This window comes from Penicillium cataractarum, assembly GCF_028827025.1.
Source record: "Penicillium cataractarum strain IBT 29864 chromosome Unknown utg000004l, whole genome shotgun sequence".
NCBI lineage: Eukaryota > Fungi > Ascomycota > Eurotiomycetes > Eurotiales > Aspergillaceae > Penicillium > Penicillium cataractarum.
The window spans coordinates 2,294,810-2,311,356 of record NW_026622740.1 but is presented as its reverse complement, the minus strand read 5'-3'; the positions used below and the strand labels follow the sequence as shown (position 1 = coordinate 2,311,356).

The following is a 16,547-nucleotide window of genomic DNA, read 5'->3' as shown; positions in this document are numbered from 1 at the left end:
CCACCGTTCGCATACAAGCCCCTTTAGGTGATGGGGGGACGCCTACAAAGTAGATGTTTACAGCACCTGGACTCAACAGGATATAGCTATAAATCTTGTTGCGGATTTCCCCGGGGAGGTCGAGGAAGGTAGATGGTATATTGAGATCCCAGGAGTGGTAGCCAACAAGTCGATTCAAGAAAAATGGATGTGAAAGAGTTGATGGTAGTTGATAGGGGAGGAAGGCCTTTTGATATGAGTTTTTCTCAATGGGACTCTCCATGTTTGTTTTGAGGAGGCAAGGCTTGTGATAGTCTTGTTTTCCTTTTTATACGCGGAAACTTCCTTGATGTTTTGTAGTGGTATCTATACAATCTTAAGCCTTTTATACCAGATCTGGTATTGATACTACGAATCGTTAAATTATGATGGTCAACCCTTCTCATTATCTCATAGCTAAAACTCAAGGATAGTCTCCTACCGTGTAATGGGGTATGTCTACAGTTCTGAACAATGATCATTGTCCTCCCATGAAACTCATATATGCAAAGAAACTCGAAACGATGAATCTACATCAAATAAACCCTCCATTGGAAAACGCCTCGAAAATAGCATAGACGCGAGAAGCAATGAAAGAAAAGAAAGTAGAATCACAGGGCCAGACACTCCCAAACGCAGAACCGTAACATCATGATATAGCCATAGTCAGGACTGAATGGACCACGGCCAAAGACAAAGCAGGACAGACAGGATAGAAAAGATCATCCGTCTATGCACATCCGGTATAACCAGAAACCCCAGCAACCGCCAAGCCATATGGATCTCTCCCCGCTAATTAGCAGCCCTCAAAGCCCTCAACCTAGCCCCAAGCCCATCCTCCACCTCCCCAGGGACTCCCCCCTCCGACACCTTATGCGACTCCTGCACCCTCCCCTCAGGAACCTTCCCAGCCTCATCCTCAAGCGCCATCCTCCACTCAACCCCCGCATCATCCGCCAACTGGCCCATCAACGCATCAACCTCACTCTCCCCCTCAGCCCCATACTCCGCCATACTAATACCAGCCGCAACATCCTCAATCGCCGCCCCCGCAATCTTAAAGTCCTCACTCCTCGCCAAAAAGTTATTCGCATGAGCCACCAAATGCTCCAAATTAACGCTCTTGCTCGCCGCGTCCAGTCCCCGGCTCGCCAGCGCAAGAGTCCGCGATGTGTCGCGCGTGCTCTGGGCGGCTTTGAGTTCGTTGATTATTACGTCTGCGCGGGCGGCTTCGGCTTTCAGCGTGACTTGGCGCCGCTTTTCGCGGACTGCGGATGAGGCGTGGATGCGGGCGATTTGGAATTCGTGGGCTTTCATTGCGCGGTCTGCTTTGGCTTTTTCGGATTTGAAGGTTGCTTCGGCGCGGGAGGCTTCTTTTTTGAGGCGGTTCGAGTGGAGCTGGTAACGTATTAGTATTGATTGTGTCTGAGTTAGGGGGTGGATGGGGGTTGGGAATGTGAGGCTATCCCCGTATGTGTATGGCATGGCGTGCGGGGAGAGATGAGTAGATTGGTGATCCGGGACTCACCTTGACATTTGTGCGAGCTTCGAAGATGGGATCTTTGCGGACCATGGTGGGCAGATGGATGCGATGGTATTTGCAGTTTGGTTTGAGAGGAAGAAAAGAGTGTTGTCGAGAGAGAAGAGGGAGGAAAGTTGGATGGAGTTGTTGTGGCTGAGAGGATTCGGCGCAAAGAGGAGGGGTGGCAAACGTCACTGACCGCATTCAGTGACTAGCGCGGATATACGCAAATAGCCAGTATTTGTGGTCAAAAGTCAAGACATCGATTAGAGAACTCTTGAATTATTTATCTGACAATGAATACTACTAGAAATATGCATTATGGCACTTTTGAATTGACTTTTGCATCGCCTGCCTGGTTTAGGCTGCCAGATTGCCATCCTCATGCCACCTCCACGGATCGACTAACCTTAGTTTGATACGAGTAATACTACGATAAGTTCGCTCTTACTTTACAAAGGATGCATATCAAGATTGCTTAAAGCTGAGCCAGTCATTTTGTTTTGAAGCTGGATGATTGAAAAAAGGTGCTAGTATACAGCCAATGAGGATCCCTTATCCCAAGGTTCTCCCATGAAGAATTCCCCCAACCAGCAACTATTATAGCTGCTTACCCATAAGCACCGACGACATTGTCTCGCCCGTACCAGTTGATGAACTCCAGGAACTCCGTGTACTCCGTTGATGTTGATGATGAGTTTGACACATCTTTCCGTAACTGCGTCGTCGCCCAGATGAAGAGACCCGAGATTGAATCTTGCCAATCCCAGCCCCCTTCACAGCCGACAGTGATGATGATGATGATAATGATGAAACTGCTCCAGTGGTCCGCCCGCGTCGTCGCGACTGGCTGGTGATACTATCAATTGCCCAGGCCATGGTCAACAAGGACATCCAATTCTGCTGACCCTCAGACGTGGCCGACACCGTCCCCCGCGGGCTGATCATCTGCTCCCTAACCGCTAGCTGCAATGCTCTGCCCGTCGCATCGCGAAGTGGACGCGCCAAGGCTGGGCTGCATGCAAGCAGTCGGGTGAGCAGTCTCATCCGAAAGGACGGGCCGGTCGCCGTCGAGGGCGACAGACTCGGGGTCGAAATCAACCAATGAATCAAAGGGAAATGCTGATAGATCTCCGCCGTCGAGAGCGCCAAAGGCGAACCCGTCTTCAGGGAATGAAGGATGCGAAGCAGTGGGAATGTCACTGTGGAAGAGGCGACGGAAGTCATCGTCAGAAAGAGGAGCTGCAACGTCGTTGCTAGAGTGAGCTGGAAGCTCGAGGTCGAAGAGAGGGAGTGCTCCTGCTCCTTCGAGGCCGCCGACGGACACTGCAGGTCTGATGGGCACAACATCGCGGCAGGATGTTGTGTCACGTCGGGGGTGGCCTCAGCCAGAGTGGAGGGCTTGAGAGTTGGGGAGTAGTCGAGGGTGATGGTGGAAGGGGTAGGGAAAGGAATACGCTCCATTTGGAGTTCTTCGCCTTCTTGTTTGAAGAGGGTAGGAGTAAGAGTAGGGGAGGTGGTCGTGGCGGAGGAGTTGGGAACCGGAGAGCCGGCCTTGACGGGAGTGCTGCTACGAGAGCCGCGCACCTCGGCAGAGAGCTGAGCAACCTGTTGGGACAGGCGGTTGTTCTCGGCTTCCATCTGCGAAAGGCGCTGCAGGAGGAACTGATTTTGTTGCTCCATGCGGATCTTCTCGGTCTCCAGCTTCTCCATCTCTAGACGCTTGCGCTCGCGGGATGTTTGAGCGGCCGCACGATTGCGAAGAACGCGCTCAATACGGCGCTGTTCCTTTTCATCTTCGGTCTTGGCTCGTTTCCTGTGAGAGGGGGGAGAAAGTCAGATGGTTGGGCTCGCGAGACAGGCTTTGTGCGACATTAAACTCGCTCGGTGGTACTCGGTACATACCTTGGAGGAAGGTTGGTCTTGGGTACTGGTAGTTCCTGACCCCAGGACTTTCTCTTCTTCGCGGGCTTCTTCTCGTCTTCCTTCATGTCCTCGTCCACCGGACCTGGTGAATCCAATGACGTATCTGCGGGAGAAACGGTCAAAGGCATCTCGGGTTCCGGGGATACTGATAGAGACTCCAAGTCACGGAGTGACGTCGTCTCTGCCATGATGTGTGTGTGTGTATGTGGTGGAGGATAGGATATAGTTGTTTATGTGTATATTTCAAGCAGATGGCCGGTGCCGTCGAGTGATGATGGTGTAGAGAGCGGGCGTTGAGGTGAAAGAGGATGGTTGCTTCTCTGTTGCCTGGATCAAGGCCACGCTGTCATCACGGTCGGGCACCGTCAATCTGCCTCTCGGAATGGATCGAGACAGAGGAAGGAATGACTCAGCGAAGGTAGAGGACAGATGGTCTTCTGGGGTTGGGCTGAGGGAGTGGACTGAAAGCGGGAGAGTGGCTTGTTTAAGTAGAGGCCAGCGTGGTCAAACGGAGGGAGAAGGGGGGAGGACCAGGGATGAGTGAGTGAGCGGGGGAGGTACTTCCTGTACAGTAGAAGAATGTATGTGAATTCAGGTACCCAAGGGGGCCAGTTGGATTTCCCCTTTGAGGGGCGGAGTCGTCAGCCCCGGTCAGCTTACGTGGTCAATACGTAAATTACAACAAAGAGAGTTACCCCTCCAGTCATAATGCCTGCGTGGGTGTATTAATACAGTAATTCAGCCCCTGCGCCCCTGGATTCCACGGCTCATTCGTTTCACTACTTGGAAGTATTGGGAGACTATGAGTGGCCTAGGTTCCAGGCACTCCGTATCTGCGACTCCGTATCTGCTACTATGAATAGGCCTGACTGCGACATACGGCACTTGATCTCAGACCCCAAGGCCCCCAACTACGACAGTTGCATATAGAAATAACACCATATACTCGACGATCATCGAGGTATACAATATACAATTATAGTACTACAGTTATACAATCAACAGATCAATTGACTCTCTGTCCTAATAGACTCTCCCCTTTCACCACGGACTGATGCCTCCCGACTATCCCGCCACATCTGTCTGGAACAGTAGTGGGATCCACTAACTTGTACAGCACTGTAAGTCCAACTCCCAATCTTGTCTCCCCTTCTCCTGTATCCTAAGCCTCCGTCGCAACGGTGGAGAGCAGATCGCGTTTACTGTGGATGCCCGGTGGTCCCTGCGCAAAGTCTCGCCCAGCTTGCATCTCCCTGCACTGTGGACACAAAGAAAAAGCCCCTAGTGTACTCCGTAGACCCAATCAGATCTAACCATTCAAGTAGAATTGCCTCGCCACCGGCCGTTAATTCTCCGGTATCTCGTCGCCCCTGAGATGCACTCCGACAGTACTTTTTTACAGTACGTGCGTAGTTTCGACCGTACTCCATACGGAGTTTAGTCCTGGAATGTCATTTCCAGGGAGGTGCCAGGCAGGGGTTAACCCCCAGATATGATGGTTATTGCATTCACGTTGGCCCTTGATCCTAGTCCGAGTCCACTTTTGAAATCCTACCGAAGATTGTCGAAGAACGAAGAACCCCCCCCCCCCCCACATTTCGACAGGATAATCACAACTCGACTCGAGAAACTCGAGGCTAACATTCGGCAGTGCAGAGAAGCTGAAACGACACTGCATGATCCTACAGTACATACATACAGTTGTATGTGCTATGTATACTTTGTAGATACAAGTAGGGCCCCCCAGTCAGCCTATACGAAGTCGTTACTCCTAAGGCCCGCAACTGCATAACGGTGGGGTTCAGAGGAGTTTGCAACTTTCAGTCTCCGAAAGGAGTGACTCCTCTCATTTACACCGGAAATGAGGCCATATTTCTGATAGATTATACATTCTGATATGAGTCCGGTGGGACTGGATACATATGTACAGTGTAGAATACTGAAGATCGCCAATTATTGCTATTTGCTTTTCCTGGGAGATTAGATTTATCTGCGATGTATATACACTCTAGCACATTTGAATATGCAATCGCTACACAATACATCTAGAAAATGGCAACACATTAAAAACTAATAACCCCAGGGGAAATGGTGTATTTCCCTCATCCTCCAAATAACAACGCAGTGTGCCCCTCCGTCCTCTTATCGCAACTCCCATATTCATACACACGGTGGACCACCCCTCCGACATGTGCGTTCGCCCCGCGGTCGCATTGGCGAAACTCAAGTCCCGCCGGAACTCCGCGTCGCACTCGGATAGAAGGGTGGCCCGCAATCGTATCCTCTTTACATTTTAGCGACCTTAGCTTGTACAGCATCCAACTCCCGGAGAATCCGGTGGACTCCTATAGGTGTAAGAAAGCACTTCGGTAAGAGTTCGAAGTACGAGGCTTTTAATTAGTGTTCTTCTCCGGAGTACGGAGGACGTTGCAGAATGTGTAAAGTTAATTAATCCTTCTCGTGGCGGGGGTGGACGCTAAGCGGGCGTCTTAGCGCATGAACCATCCTTTCATTTTCATCTGCGAAGTACATACTGTCCGGAGTACTTACAGTAGTGAGGAGAGTCGACACATGTCGGGGATAGGGGTTTTGTTTCAGGTTGTTTCTTCGGGTGTTCTATTAATTTCCCCTTGTGATATGAATTTCATATGGAACGTATATTAAAGTATCAGAATGCCCCTATCATGGGTGGAGCCGACATGAGAATATGTGATACCCCTGACTCTGATAACGCGGCCCTCTCAAGATAGCTGCATACTGGCTAGCATCTAGGAAAGCATAATTCCCTTCACCCACGACCACAACCCGAGTTACATGGTATGATTCTCTACTCTTTCTGGCAACTGTCGATATACTTCTTGTCGATACTTGTCTTGTTGTGCCTGTGCAGGCTACGGTAAATATCTTCTTCTCTTAGGTCAATCCTACATACAACCCTCGTAGGTAGACAAGCTATAGGTATAACTACCTACTATGTCCACAGCAAGATACTGGAGGGACCTGCCTTCACCGGCTATAGAAATAGGAAATACTTAGTGCAAAGCATACCATGCCTTCCCCAGAACTCACTTAGGCTATAATGAAATTAAACCCCACACCCCGCAAATATCCCGTATTTTGCTCGGTAAATTCTGCTTCGTCTATGCGGAGTAATTAAGCTACGAGACCATTAGCCCCTCGCTAATCCTATGCGGGTAAATGATCGCCTGGAAATGAATACCCCGAGTCCCCGAGGGGTAATCGAGGGGCTAGGTATTCAGGAACGATTTTCGATTTCAGGAGCCAGGTTCAAAATGGAGAATATAGCTTGGTTTATGTCTATTGTAATACTCCGAATGAACTAAATGACTGACTGTTACCCAGATCTTGGGAGTAGAAAATGAAAGTAGTAAACATATACACCAGATTTGCTCAGTGAGCTTGATCGGACCCGATCACTGAGCCTGACCTCAACACCCTAATTTCCTTACTAAGCCCCCAGGAAGGAGCAACCTGAGTAAGCAAGCTCAATAAAACGCTGCACGCTAGCTCGACCCCTGTATGATATTTACCTTGCAGTTACTATGTTCCATCAACGCGTTGGCTTTGTGATTTTGCCACTGACTTGGCGATCTTTCCCTTAACAGGCATGATATGATGTACGTAGTTAACGTTGTTTAACCCGACCATTTGCCTTATGTTAGACTAGGTGCTCCTAGGAGCATGCTTCGTTTTCCGTAATTCATTGGCCTGATTTAGGAGACCTACAGAAGCAAAGATGATGTTGTGTATTTCCTAGATGGACTACGAATTTATGCATTCCTACTGGCTAATTTGCGGCCTCTCTGTGAAAATTTTCATACTCTTGTACGGTCGCTATAGCCAAAGATCTTTCAGGGTTCCGACGTTATACCATGTTCGCTATATTAAGTGGATATAAGTGGACCTTTCAGATCGGCTATTTTTCCTAGGAATATTAAGGTGCTCCCAAGAATATCTTAGGGCGTCATCTCATGTGCGGAGTGGTTGAGCCGATAGAACTGCGGGAGGTAGACATGATGGAATGCGTTTTCTAGGTGGACTACGAAATTTTCTGCGTTTTTACTGGACACTTTGCAGATGTCTCCCTGAAAAATCTATATATCATTTTATAGTTAAAGATCTTTTGTGGGTTTGATGTTATGCCATATCTGTATCTTAAGTGGATATAAACAAGAAACGTAGGATCTGCTATCCGCGCATAACCAAATAATTGCTCTTGGGAGCGTTAGTATGTTCCTAGGAACCCCTTAGAGTGTTATCTTATGCCCGGGGTTATTATACCAATAGAATAGCCTATTTAGATAAAATATTCTTCTAAGTTCCTAGGAGCTTAGGTCTAACCAGTGCGTGATGCTATTGCTGCATTCTAAATAGGAATATAAATCTAAATAAATGCTCCTCACTTCGATGCCCTTTAGAAATTGACCTAGTATAGTGAATAAGGCAACGTGTTCGGCCGAGCGAGAGTGAGTGTAATGCTTATCTATTCTTCTCTCACTAATCGTACCTTAGATAGATTTTCAACCGTTCAATGCTAACGAACTAATCTCTCAAGTCGCTCAATCCGTATATCATAACGTACTACTTCTTAAACCTCTTAATAATGTCCGACCTAGCGACGAACTCTTAACAGAATTATACGACCGATTGTAATGACCGATTTTGCGCTATAGAAAATATCCTACGGAGTTCATCCTAAGATCGAAATCCCCGGCACTCTCCTCTTTGAAGCATGGTCATGAAGTATATGAGTTTCTCTACCTTACCCTCGGAAATCACAGAGATATATGCCTCGACTTAACCCGGGCCTTTAACAAAGTTTAAATAATATTCGGAGAATTGCTCCAAGCAGGAGGTAGATAAGAACAGCACCAATATTTCGTCGAGATTCAAGCAGGGCAACTAATTTAGCGTTGTTCCATGTGGGTATCTATGATCTATGAAATACTTGAAAACGAAGCTCTATACGACTAGGTCCTAACTTTTAGTAAGCTTTTATATATTATTCACAAATACGACTGAAAGCGCACTTTTTTCGCTAGAAAATGATATAGCAATAGCTATCATTAAACTAAACAAGAAGAACCATATAATTAAGGACCCACTATTAGCACTAAAGCTCCTTATCCTAGAACTCCTCCTCCACCAGGTTAAAGGATAAACTATTAGAGTTTAGTACACGCGAAAGGTTTTTACAGACTTTGATCCCGAATTCATTAACAGAGAGAGAAAATATGGTGGTCATTATTTCCGAAGTCCTAGGAACCGCTTCCTGAACAATGGATTACCTATTACGTGCTAGGAAGAAGGTAAAATCAACTTGAGCATTCAACAAAAGCATCAAGATAAGAGAGAGAAGGGAAGAAGAGGATATCTCTGTGTAGGGGTTCAGGGTAAATCTCTTCTAATCTCAATTTAGTTAGTATACCTCCAGCAGGGCAATACACGCAGTGCCTACCATCCTGGGTACTGATATCTTAATCATTACACTGCTAGAGACCGAGTTAGAAACATCGTCATGAATGGAAGGAATGATCGGGGGAGTGAATAGGATAGAGGTATTATCACTAACCACAGAATTGAAGTGTAACCTGCAGTTTTCTACTAAGCTATATCAAGCTCCAGCTACGATTTTAGCCTTATATGGATGTCTTGCAGCATACGCAGGGCGAATTGCCTAGCCAGGCAAATCCACCACCTACTAGGGCCCCGCCTAGGTGTAGTAGCAGTTGCAGGGAGATTGGCCACAGGATCCATGTATGTAAAAATCGCTTTATCTAGTTGAATTAATTGGTGTTGGTTGAGATAATCAATCTTGAAATTTTCTAAAGGGCGTGGGTGACCCGGTCATGCGGGAATTACGTTAGTTAACTAGAAGGTGGGGGATTAGACAAGTGTTGGAAAGGGGCAAAAACGATAGTATTTGGACTAGTGGATACTGGTAACTAAATACACTGACGGACCGGAACAGCTTTGCTCTGACAATACGTAGGTCTGTTATCACATGACCACACAACATTGTATATGTTGACAGTTCCTACCTTTCAAACAAAGACATAAAATTGTAATGTACATTAGAATAAAAAGGGTCGGGAGCAGGATGCGGATGGCCATAGGTAAAGCTGGTTGCCAACCACTTGAATCGTTCGACAACAGGAAAGGGGTAATCACACAGCCAGCTCTTCAAATGCCCCCGTTCATTTGATGCAGTGGGTAAGCACCGGGGCGTGAATCATTGACATTCGCCGAGTACCAGATGCCCGTAATAGCCATTATAATCGCCATGAGAGCGACATCTAGTCCATATTGCGGCCATTCGTGTTTCTCCAGATATCCCGAAGTCCCGCTTTTGTATTCAATGAATCGATAAACATTGCGAACTGTGATCAAAATACTGCATAGATATAGAGAGTAAAGCATCGGCTCAAGATGAAGTCTCGGATCAACCAATTTCAGGATGTGGTTTCGTCGTGTTCGAACATGAAAAAGAATGGCGCACGCAGCAAAAACGCAGAAGAATAGGACTTGGAGAGCCAGGCCACCCAAAATAATGTTCTCTCCAGTTTCTTCTTCGGCGCTTGTGTCAGCACCCACAAGCTTGCCGGCACCTGCAGCTTGGATCAGGAAACAGAGGACATCACCCGAGACGAAAATTTTCGTGAGCCAGTTGATTCGGATCAATGACAACTGGGGATATGCCGTGGCTCTTATCAAACGGCCGAGAAACATGTAAATACCGGCCGCGAACAAAATTGGCGCAAGGAGGATCAACAGAATTTGGATAATATACGGCCCCTTCTCTAGTAAGTGATCAGAGGAGTAGGCTCTGGCTAGCATCCCCACGATTTCAACTATTTTTTCAAAAAAGCGTTAGCCGATAAGTAGGAAACCATTTGGAACATTGATCACTTACAAAGGGCCCCGGTTACTAAGGCAAAGCCGAACCATTTTCGCGTGGTGAAAATTTTCCATAGATGGAGAACCGTGAAAGTAATGAAGATGATGAGGAAAACAATAGCGGCTACTTTTGATGGAACATAATAAGTGTAGGGATTTCCAGTAGTCGTCATGATGTGTGAAATTGTACAGAAATGATCTGTCCGAAATTATTTCGTTGCGAGTAGGAGCGGCGGGGAATAAACTGCAGCGTCCAATGTAGGAAAAGCGATTAAAAGAAGGCCGAGAACGAGAATGGGGACGTGAAATGCAGAAAATATTGATCAAGCGAAGGACTCGGTGGCAGTGAAGCCAAAAAGGGAATGTTGGCTGAAAGATGCAGTCGTCACTCTCCTGGAATTTCCTTTAGGAAGTCTAGAAGATCATCCAGGATTTGGGAAAGAGAGAGGTTTTATCAAAAATTGAAAACTGATCTGATTTCTGCATACGTCAAATCGGTATGTAGGAACAGAGAACACGTACTCCAGGCAACATGATATCGGTAACAAAAGGCGCACCATGAGAGCTTTCGCGGAAGAAATTCCAATACCGGTGCTAATCATTAATGAAGGAATAATACCGAGTAGCCAGATCTCTACAGAGTACTTATTGTTGGAGCATTCATGGGAGTCGGTGGGTCTAGGGGTCTGATTTTTATGACATTCGTATATTGAGCAAACTAGTACTAGGTTACGCAATGAAAGCCCCATGGAACTTCGTACTCCGTACTGCTGGTAAGACTCGTAAGCGGCTAAATATATCTGGTTTCAAGATTTCTTTTAGACTGCTTGTGACAAGATAGATGCCAGCCTTGTCCAGCTTTTTTGTGTCTGGTACATATGTCCGAAGCTTTTCATGGCCGATTCTGCTCAAAATTGCACCAGTATTCTCTTTTTATTAAATATTCAGAACCTATGTGTGAAGACCTGGCTCCAATTTTCTTAATTTCTCTTATCCCATGTAATGGGTAGGTACCTCTCCATATGGTATATATGGATGCACAAAAGACAAGCTCATCCACCATCGTATTTCCATCGTATTTTCAGATCGATGATTGGTCAATGCTGGCTCCCTACAAAAACTCTTCGGACATAAGGAAAGCAAACCCGAGCACCAATCGGATATGATCGTATTGCGTATTCCGTACTTGCAAACCAATGATTGGCCAAAATTGATGAGTCATCACAGACTACCATCTACTTAGTTATGCTTTTCAATGCGAAACGGAAAATTATCGTTTTTGTCCTCTTCTCATTGAACAGCGCTTTGGGAGACGTCCCCCCACCCTACCGCGTCACATCTTTCCACCGCCATGCCGGCGTATCGACGTCCTCATCAAAAGTCGAAAAATGGCTGCAGTGAGTGTAAGAAAAGACATGTCAAGGTATGGACTAGTACAACATCTTGGTCTCATTGCCAGCAATAGACAATTTCGGCAAATGACTAATCTCCCCTTTCCCCCCATATAGTGTGACGAACAGCTACCGGCATGTAAGTTATGTAGTTCACGAGGGTTACATTGCCAGTATAAACGATTACCGCCTCGAGTCAATGGTGCGGAGAATCAGCTTGCGGATTCTAGATGTCAGGCCTTCCCCCTGAATGAACCGCGGGCTCTACATATCGACCCACGACTGGTTGAAGCAACACTACTGCATCATTATTACACTGATCCAGCCATGACACAATCAGAAGGTGACAGTCCTTCCTATAACTTTTGGCATGTCATAGCACCGAAAGTTGCTACAAGAGAGACATCCGCATTAGATAGTCTTTTGGCGTTCGCTGCCCTTCACATGGCTCATGTCGAGCCCAACCAAAGGAATTTCTGGTTTATGATTGCCTTGGGCTATCACGACAAAGCCTGCTCGAAGCTCTCGACAATAGTCACCCACATGTCTACACCCACGGCCGATCCTGCGCTTGTATGCTCCATCTTCATTTCACTCTTTGTGATTGCGCGGCATCAGTTCTTGGCCCCATCCAGCTATCTGTGCGAAGCCATACACATCAAACGCGTTCTACAAGGCTGCGAAATCCTCAACAATATGTCACACCTGTACAGGTCGAGCAACTTCTCAACGGATGAATATCCAGAATTCAGGGGCCCTGGGCCAAGGTCTCCCAAATCCAGCAGGGAACATGATGCAAATTCGCAATTACACGAGTATGTTTCTCCTTTCAAATACCCAATGAAGGACTCTCCCACTGATATATCTATTCTCCTAGTCTTGGAACCCAGGTACTCAATCAACTTTTGAAGACCAAGACAGATTGTTCTTCGCCGAATCAACAAGTCTACATAGACACTGTTCAAGGCTTGATTGATATGTTTGATTGCAAAAATACCGGTCGAAGGACCCCATCAATATACCTCTGGCCCTGTTCCTTCTCGTCTGACTTTACAACCCTCCTGCAAGCACGGGATTTCACCGCCCGTCTAATCTTTCTTATGTACCCATGGAGATTAAATTTGTTCAAAGATCTGTGGTATATTGGAGATTTCCCAGAGAAGCTGAAATGTGAGCTTTTCCCCAGTAAAGAGGCAGTGCCTTTAGACTGGGTGGACACCTTCAGATTAATTAGAAGTGGGTTTGAAAAAGACCTTGATGAAGTCTAGTAATTACCGATTTTCAATACACAGGACGAACTGTTTGTCTATAGATGGCTGCAATTAAGAAAGATTAGTTACATTGTCTATCTAGTAATGATAATTTTACACATGTCTGATATTTTATTAACAACTAGAAAACATCTCAAAACATTTCTCTAATCGCCTTACAGTATTTACAACCTAAGAATAGCCTGGGAGCAATAATTACGAGCATGCTCATTATGATTACGATAGCCGACATATTTTTATGCATAGATGTGGAGTCGCGTGTATCTAACAGACCACGCTATTTCAAGTTAGTGTCACATGGTGGTTACCGGCATATTTTTTAAAACTACAGCCTTGGAATCCAGTATATAAATAGCACTACATCAATATGATATGCTCTCACACACCCTTTTGTTTCATGTTTTGTTCAGACTCATTTCAAATATGTCTGATTTTCTCATTATTATACTTATCCTCCTTGGTCTGTTAGGTGCCGTTGCTGGGGCATCCGCAATGTACACCATCGTCAGCCCTCCAGATGATTCCTCTATATTCAAAGACTATCCAACCGAGCAGCGAGAATATATGAGAGAGTTACGAAACAAAACCATTCGAGCCCTAGAATCTCAAGCTCAACCTCGCCGAGATCCTAGACCAGCTATCCCGTCATTGGATTCACAAATTTCAGACTAATATTAGTCTTCCAAGAGCGTGAGCACGCATAAATATATCCTTGCCTCTTAAAATATCGATATTCACTGTTCTCCCAGGACCGATCTCATAACACCATGAACTATACGGCATCAAAGATGGGAAATTATGGTCTACAAGCTATGGGCAGACTTCGTCATGACCCGCCAATGGGTTGTTGAACCCAACCAGCCCTAAGCCCGAACCTGCAACCTAACGGGATATGTCAACCCAACCGGTGATCCACCCCGTACCTGTATCTACTAATACGAATTGGGTGGTATACCCATCGAGTTACCCGTGCCTTACTGCCCACGCGGATACCAATAATTGTGCATCATTACATGCAATTTGCGGAAGGGCCTGTTACGATATCTCAGAATGCCAGATAATTTCCATGGAGAAGTTTACCACCTTTCTTTCAACTTTAAGTAAATCCGAAAAGCTTAATGCACGTTAGCAATCTTCCAACGGAACTCGGCATGTTAGCCCCAAAATTACGTGCATTTTTTAACGTGTCAGCTGTGCACAGTCGCTACACAAACTATCGCCCTGAATCCTTAGCGATTTAGTAACGAACACACATCGGAACGGAATCCTCGCGCATACATCTCTTAGCGCTCGAGACGTATTAGAAAACCCTAGAAGATCTTAATCCCTAGGTGTTAACAAATGGGTGTTGTGAGGTCATGTGACGAAAGACCCACTTACATAACCCCTCATTGTTTCTAGATCTTCTCTATAAGGTCTATCTGATTGATCCTCAACGATCTCGCATTGAATTGTCTACCTAGGCAGGAGACTATATAACACTCCTAAATCTGCTGATTCTTTATATGACCTTTTACCATATTCCTTAAGATATAAATACTGCTATGTTTCCAAGTCAAATTAAATCAAGTTTATCATCCCTTTTGATCTCTCTTCTTGATCGGTGATTCTCTTCCACAATCTTGGTGTTTCTTCTCTTTCTAAGAAATACTCTTGACTTTATACTCACATCCTTGAGTCTTATCTATCCTATCAATCTTAAGCGTACACTATCTTCTTGTGTGCACCACCACGAATCTATGCTATCCTGCTAGATTCCGACAAGAACTAATTTAATATGCTAAAATTAGGGGTTAGAATATAATAAATTTTGATATTTTACTAACTTACTTCGTATCGAAGACCTCTTTTGAGCTTATTCTTATCGGAAGGTATAAATGATCCAACTCATGCTCCTATAAAGAGAGCATTCGAGGAGATAACTTTCAAAAAATCCTCCCTTATGAAGTTATACTTTTATTTTTTCTTATCCACTATAACTTAAAGATAATAGAGTTAGTATTATCGTAAAAACTTTGATGAATAAGGACTAACGTCGTATATTTCTTTCTTATCTATTTCAGTGACCTCGGTGCCGGTAGACTCTTTAAATCCACTAAAGAATCGCTCCGCCTCTACCGTTACTATTCTCACTATTAGTTTCCTACTCTTATAGAGTCGGCCTTTAGTAGAATTCGCATATTAGCGAATAAACGCTTTTACTATTTTATGGCCCGGAGGCAAGCAACCTAGTATAGTTTTATATTCTTGAAATTCGTTTTCTAGATCTATTGTGAAGCTAAGAAATAATTAGCTATACCATCGACACTAAAAGCTAAAACTCACTTAAGCTAGAAATTTGAGGTTTGTTGGTGTAATTTTTTAGTCCTTAGAAGTTTTCTATCTTTATTTCGAATAGTATCTTCCTCCTTGTGGGCTCTAGGAACATAGCCGTTTATCTGCCGTAAGAGAGAGCGCCTTTCTTTAGCCTTCTTATCGCGCTTAGAGAAAAAGGACTTTTGATATATAACCGGATATTAATTATGAGCTTAAAGATGAAGAGGTAGTCTTTAAGGAACCGCTATAAGTAATAAAAGTATATTATGTTTAATAGGATAGCGGATGGGGACAACGTCTCCTTTTATGTTTTTTATGACATGATAACACGATATATATTAGTGTAAATACTAGTTTAAACAGTATCATCTTGAATAAGATAGGCCACCTTAATCCTGTTTTGGCTTAGGGTTAATAGCGTACTTTTTTGACTGAATGGAGACCGCCAGGGTAGGAAGACCTCACACGTACCATTACGCGCTAGTGTTCACAAAATAGATGGCCCTATGGGGTATATCCTTTCTAGGTATAGCCTAACTTAGACTGGAAGGAAAGGAGTGAGGCTCTCTAACTGGACAATGATAGCTAGTGACTAAGTGATGGCTGAGTGATCACTGAGCAGGAGCGCGTGCTGAGATTTACTCACTGAGCCTGACCATGATCGCCCTCATTAAAGCGGCGGCAGCCCAGACAGGAAAGCCCCACCCGGCGGACAAAATCTGGTATATATAGGTGCATATACTTGTGAAAAAGCATGAATCCTGAACTAGTGGTAATGTATTTCAAGTCTACTTCTATAGAGTAGGGAATTAACCAATGGGACACAAACATAGCTATCCAGTGCATTTAGAAGATAAAGGAACATTTAGAAGATAAAGGAAGAGCGCTGTGAGATGTTATTGAATATTTCAAAAGTCAAACTCCTTTGTTTCTTCATAATACCTTAAAGTCTAAACTAAGTTGAAATACTCTCTTTGAATATAATATATGACTAGAGGAAAAACCGAGCTAGATACGATACGCTTTAACTACCTATCATTTTAAAGGTATTTTAAAAGGTTTTTTTTAATCGTCTTTTTAATCGTCTTTCCGAGTAGCATTAGAACGATCCTTTAGCTTATCTTTTGAATCATAACGAAACTTATGTTAACGTTCATTCAGGAAGTAGATTATTACATACTTCTA

General features: G+C 45.0%; 3 protein-coding genes across 3 annotated transcripts; all 3 read right to left on the bottom strand.

The window, feature by feature from the left end:
• Nucleotides 1-810: 810 nt before the first annotated feature.
• Nucleotides 811-1,591, bottom strand: N7496_005334 (putative SNF7 family protein Fti1/Did2; the record flags this gene model as incomplete). Its single annotated transcript, XM_056698263.1, has 2 exons — nt 811-1,416; nt 1,547-1,591. 2 exons carry the CDS (start codon nt 1,589-1,591, stop codon nt 811-813), a joined length of 651 nt encoding a protein of 216 aa, XP_056556788.1.
• A 549-nt stretch (nt 1,592-2,140) lies between these two features.
• hacA (transcription factor HAC1) lies at nt 2,141-3,654 on the bottom strand (the record flags this gene model as incomplete). The annotated part of the gene is made up of 2 exons (XM_056698262.1): nt 2,141-3,356; nt 3,446-3,654. The coding sequence occupies 2 exons, from the start codon at nt 3,652-3,654 to the stop codon at nt 2,141-2,143; spliced, it is 1,425 nt and encodes a 474-aa protein (XP_056556787.1).
• Nucleotides 3,655-9,670: 6,016 nt separating this feature from the next.
• Nucleotides 9,671-10,557, bottom strand: N7496_005332 (RTA1 domain-containing protein; the record flags this gene model as incomplete). The annotated part of the gene is made up of 2 exons (XM_056698261.1): nt 9,671-10,338; nt 10,401-10,557. The coding sequence occupies 2 exons, from the start codon at nt 10,555-10,557 to the stop codon at nt 9,671-9,673; spliced, it is 825 nt and encodes a 274-aa protein (XP_056556786.1).
• Nucleotides 10,558-16,547: the final 5,990 nt, after the last annotated feature.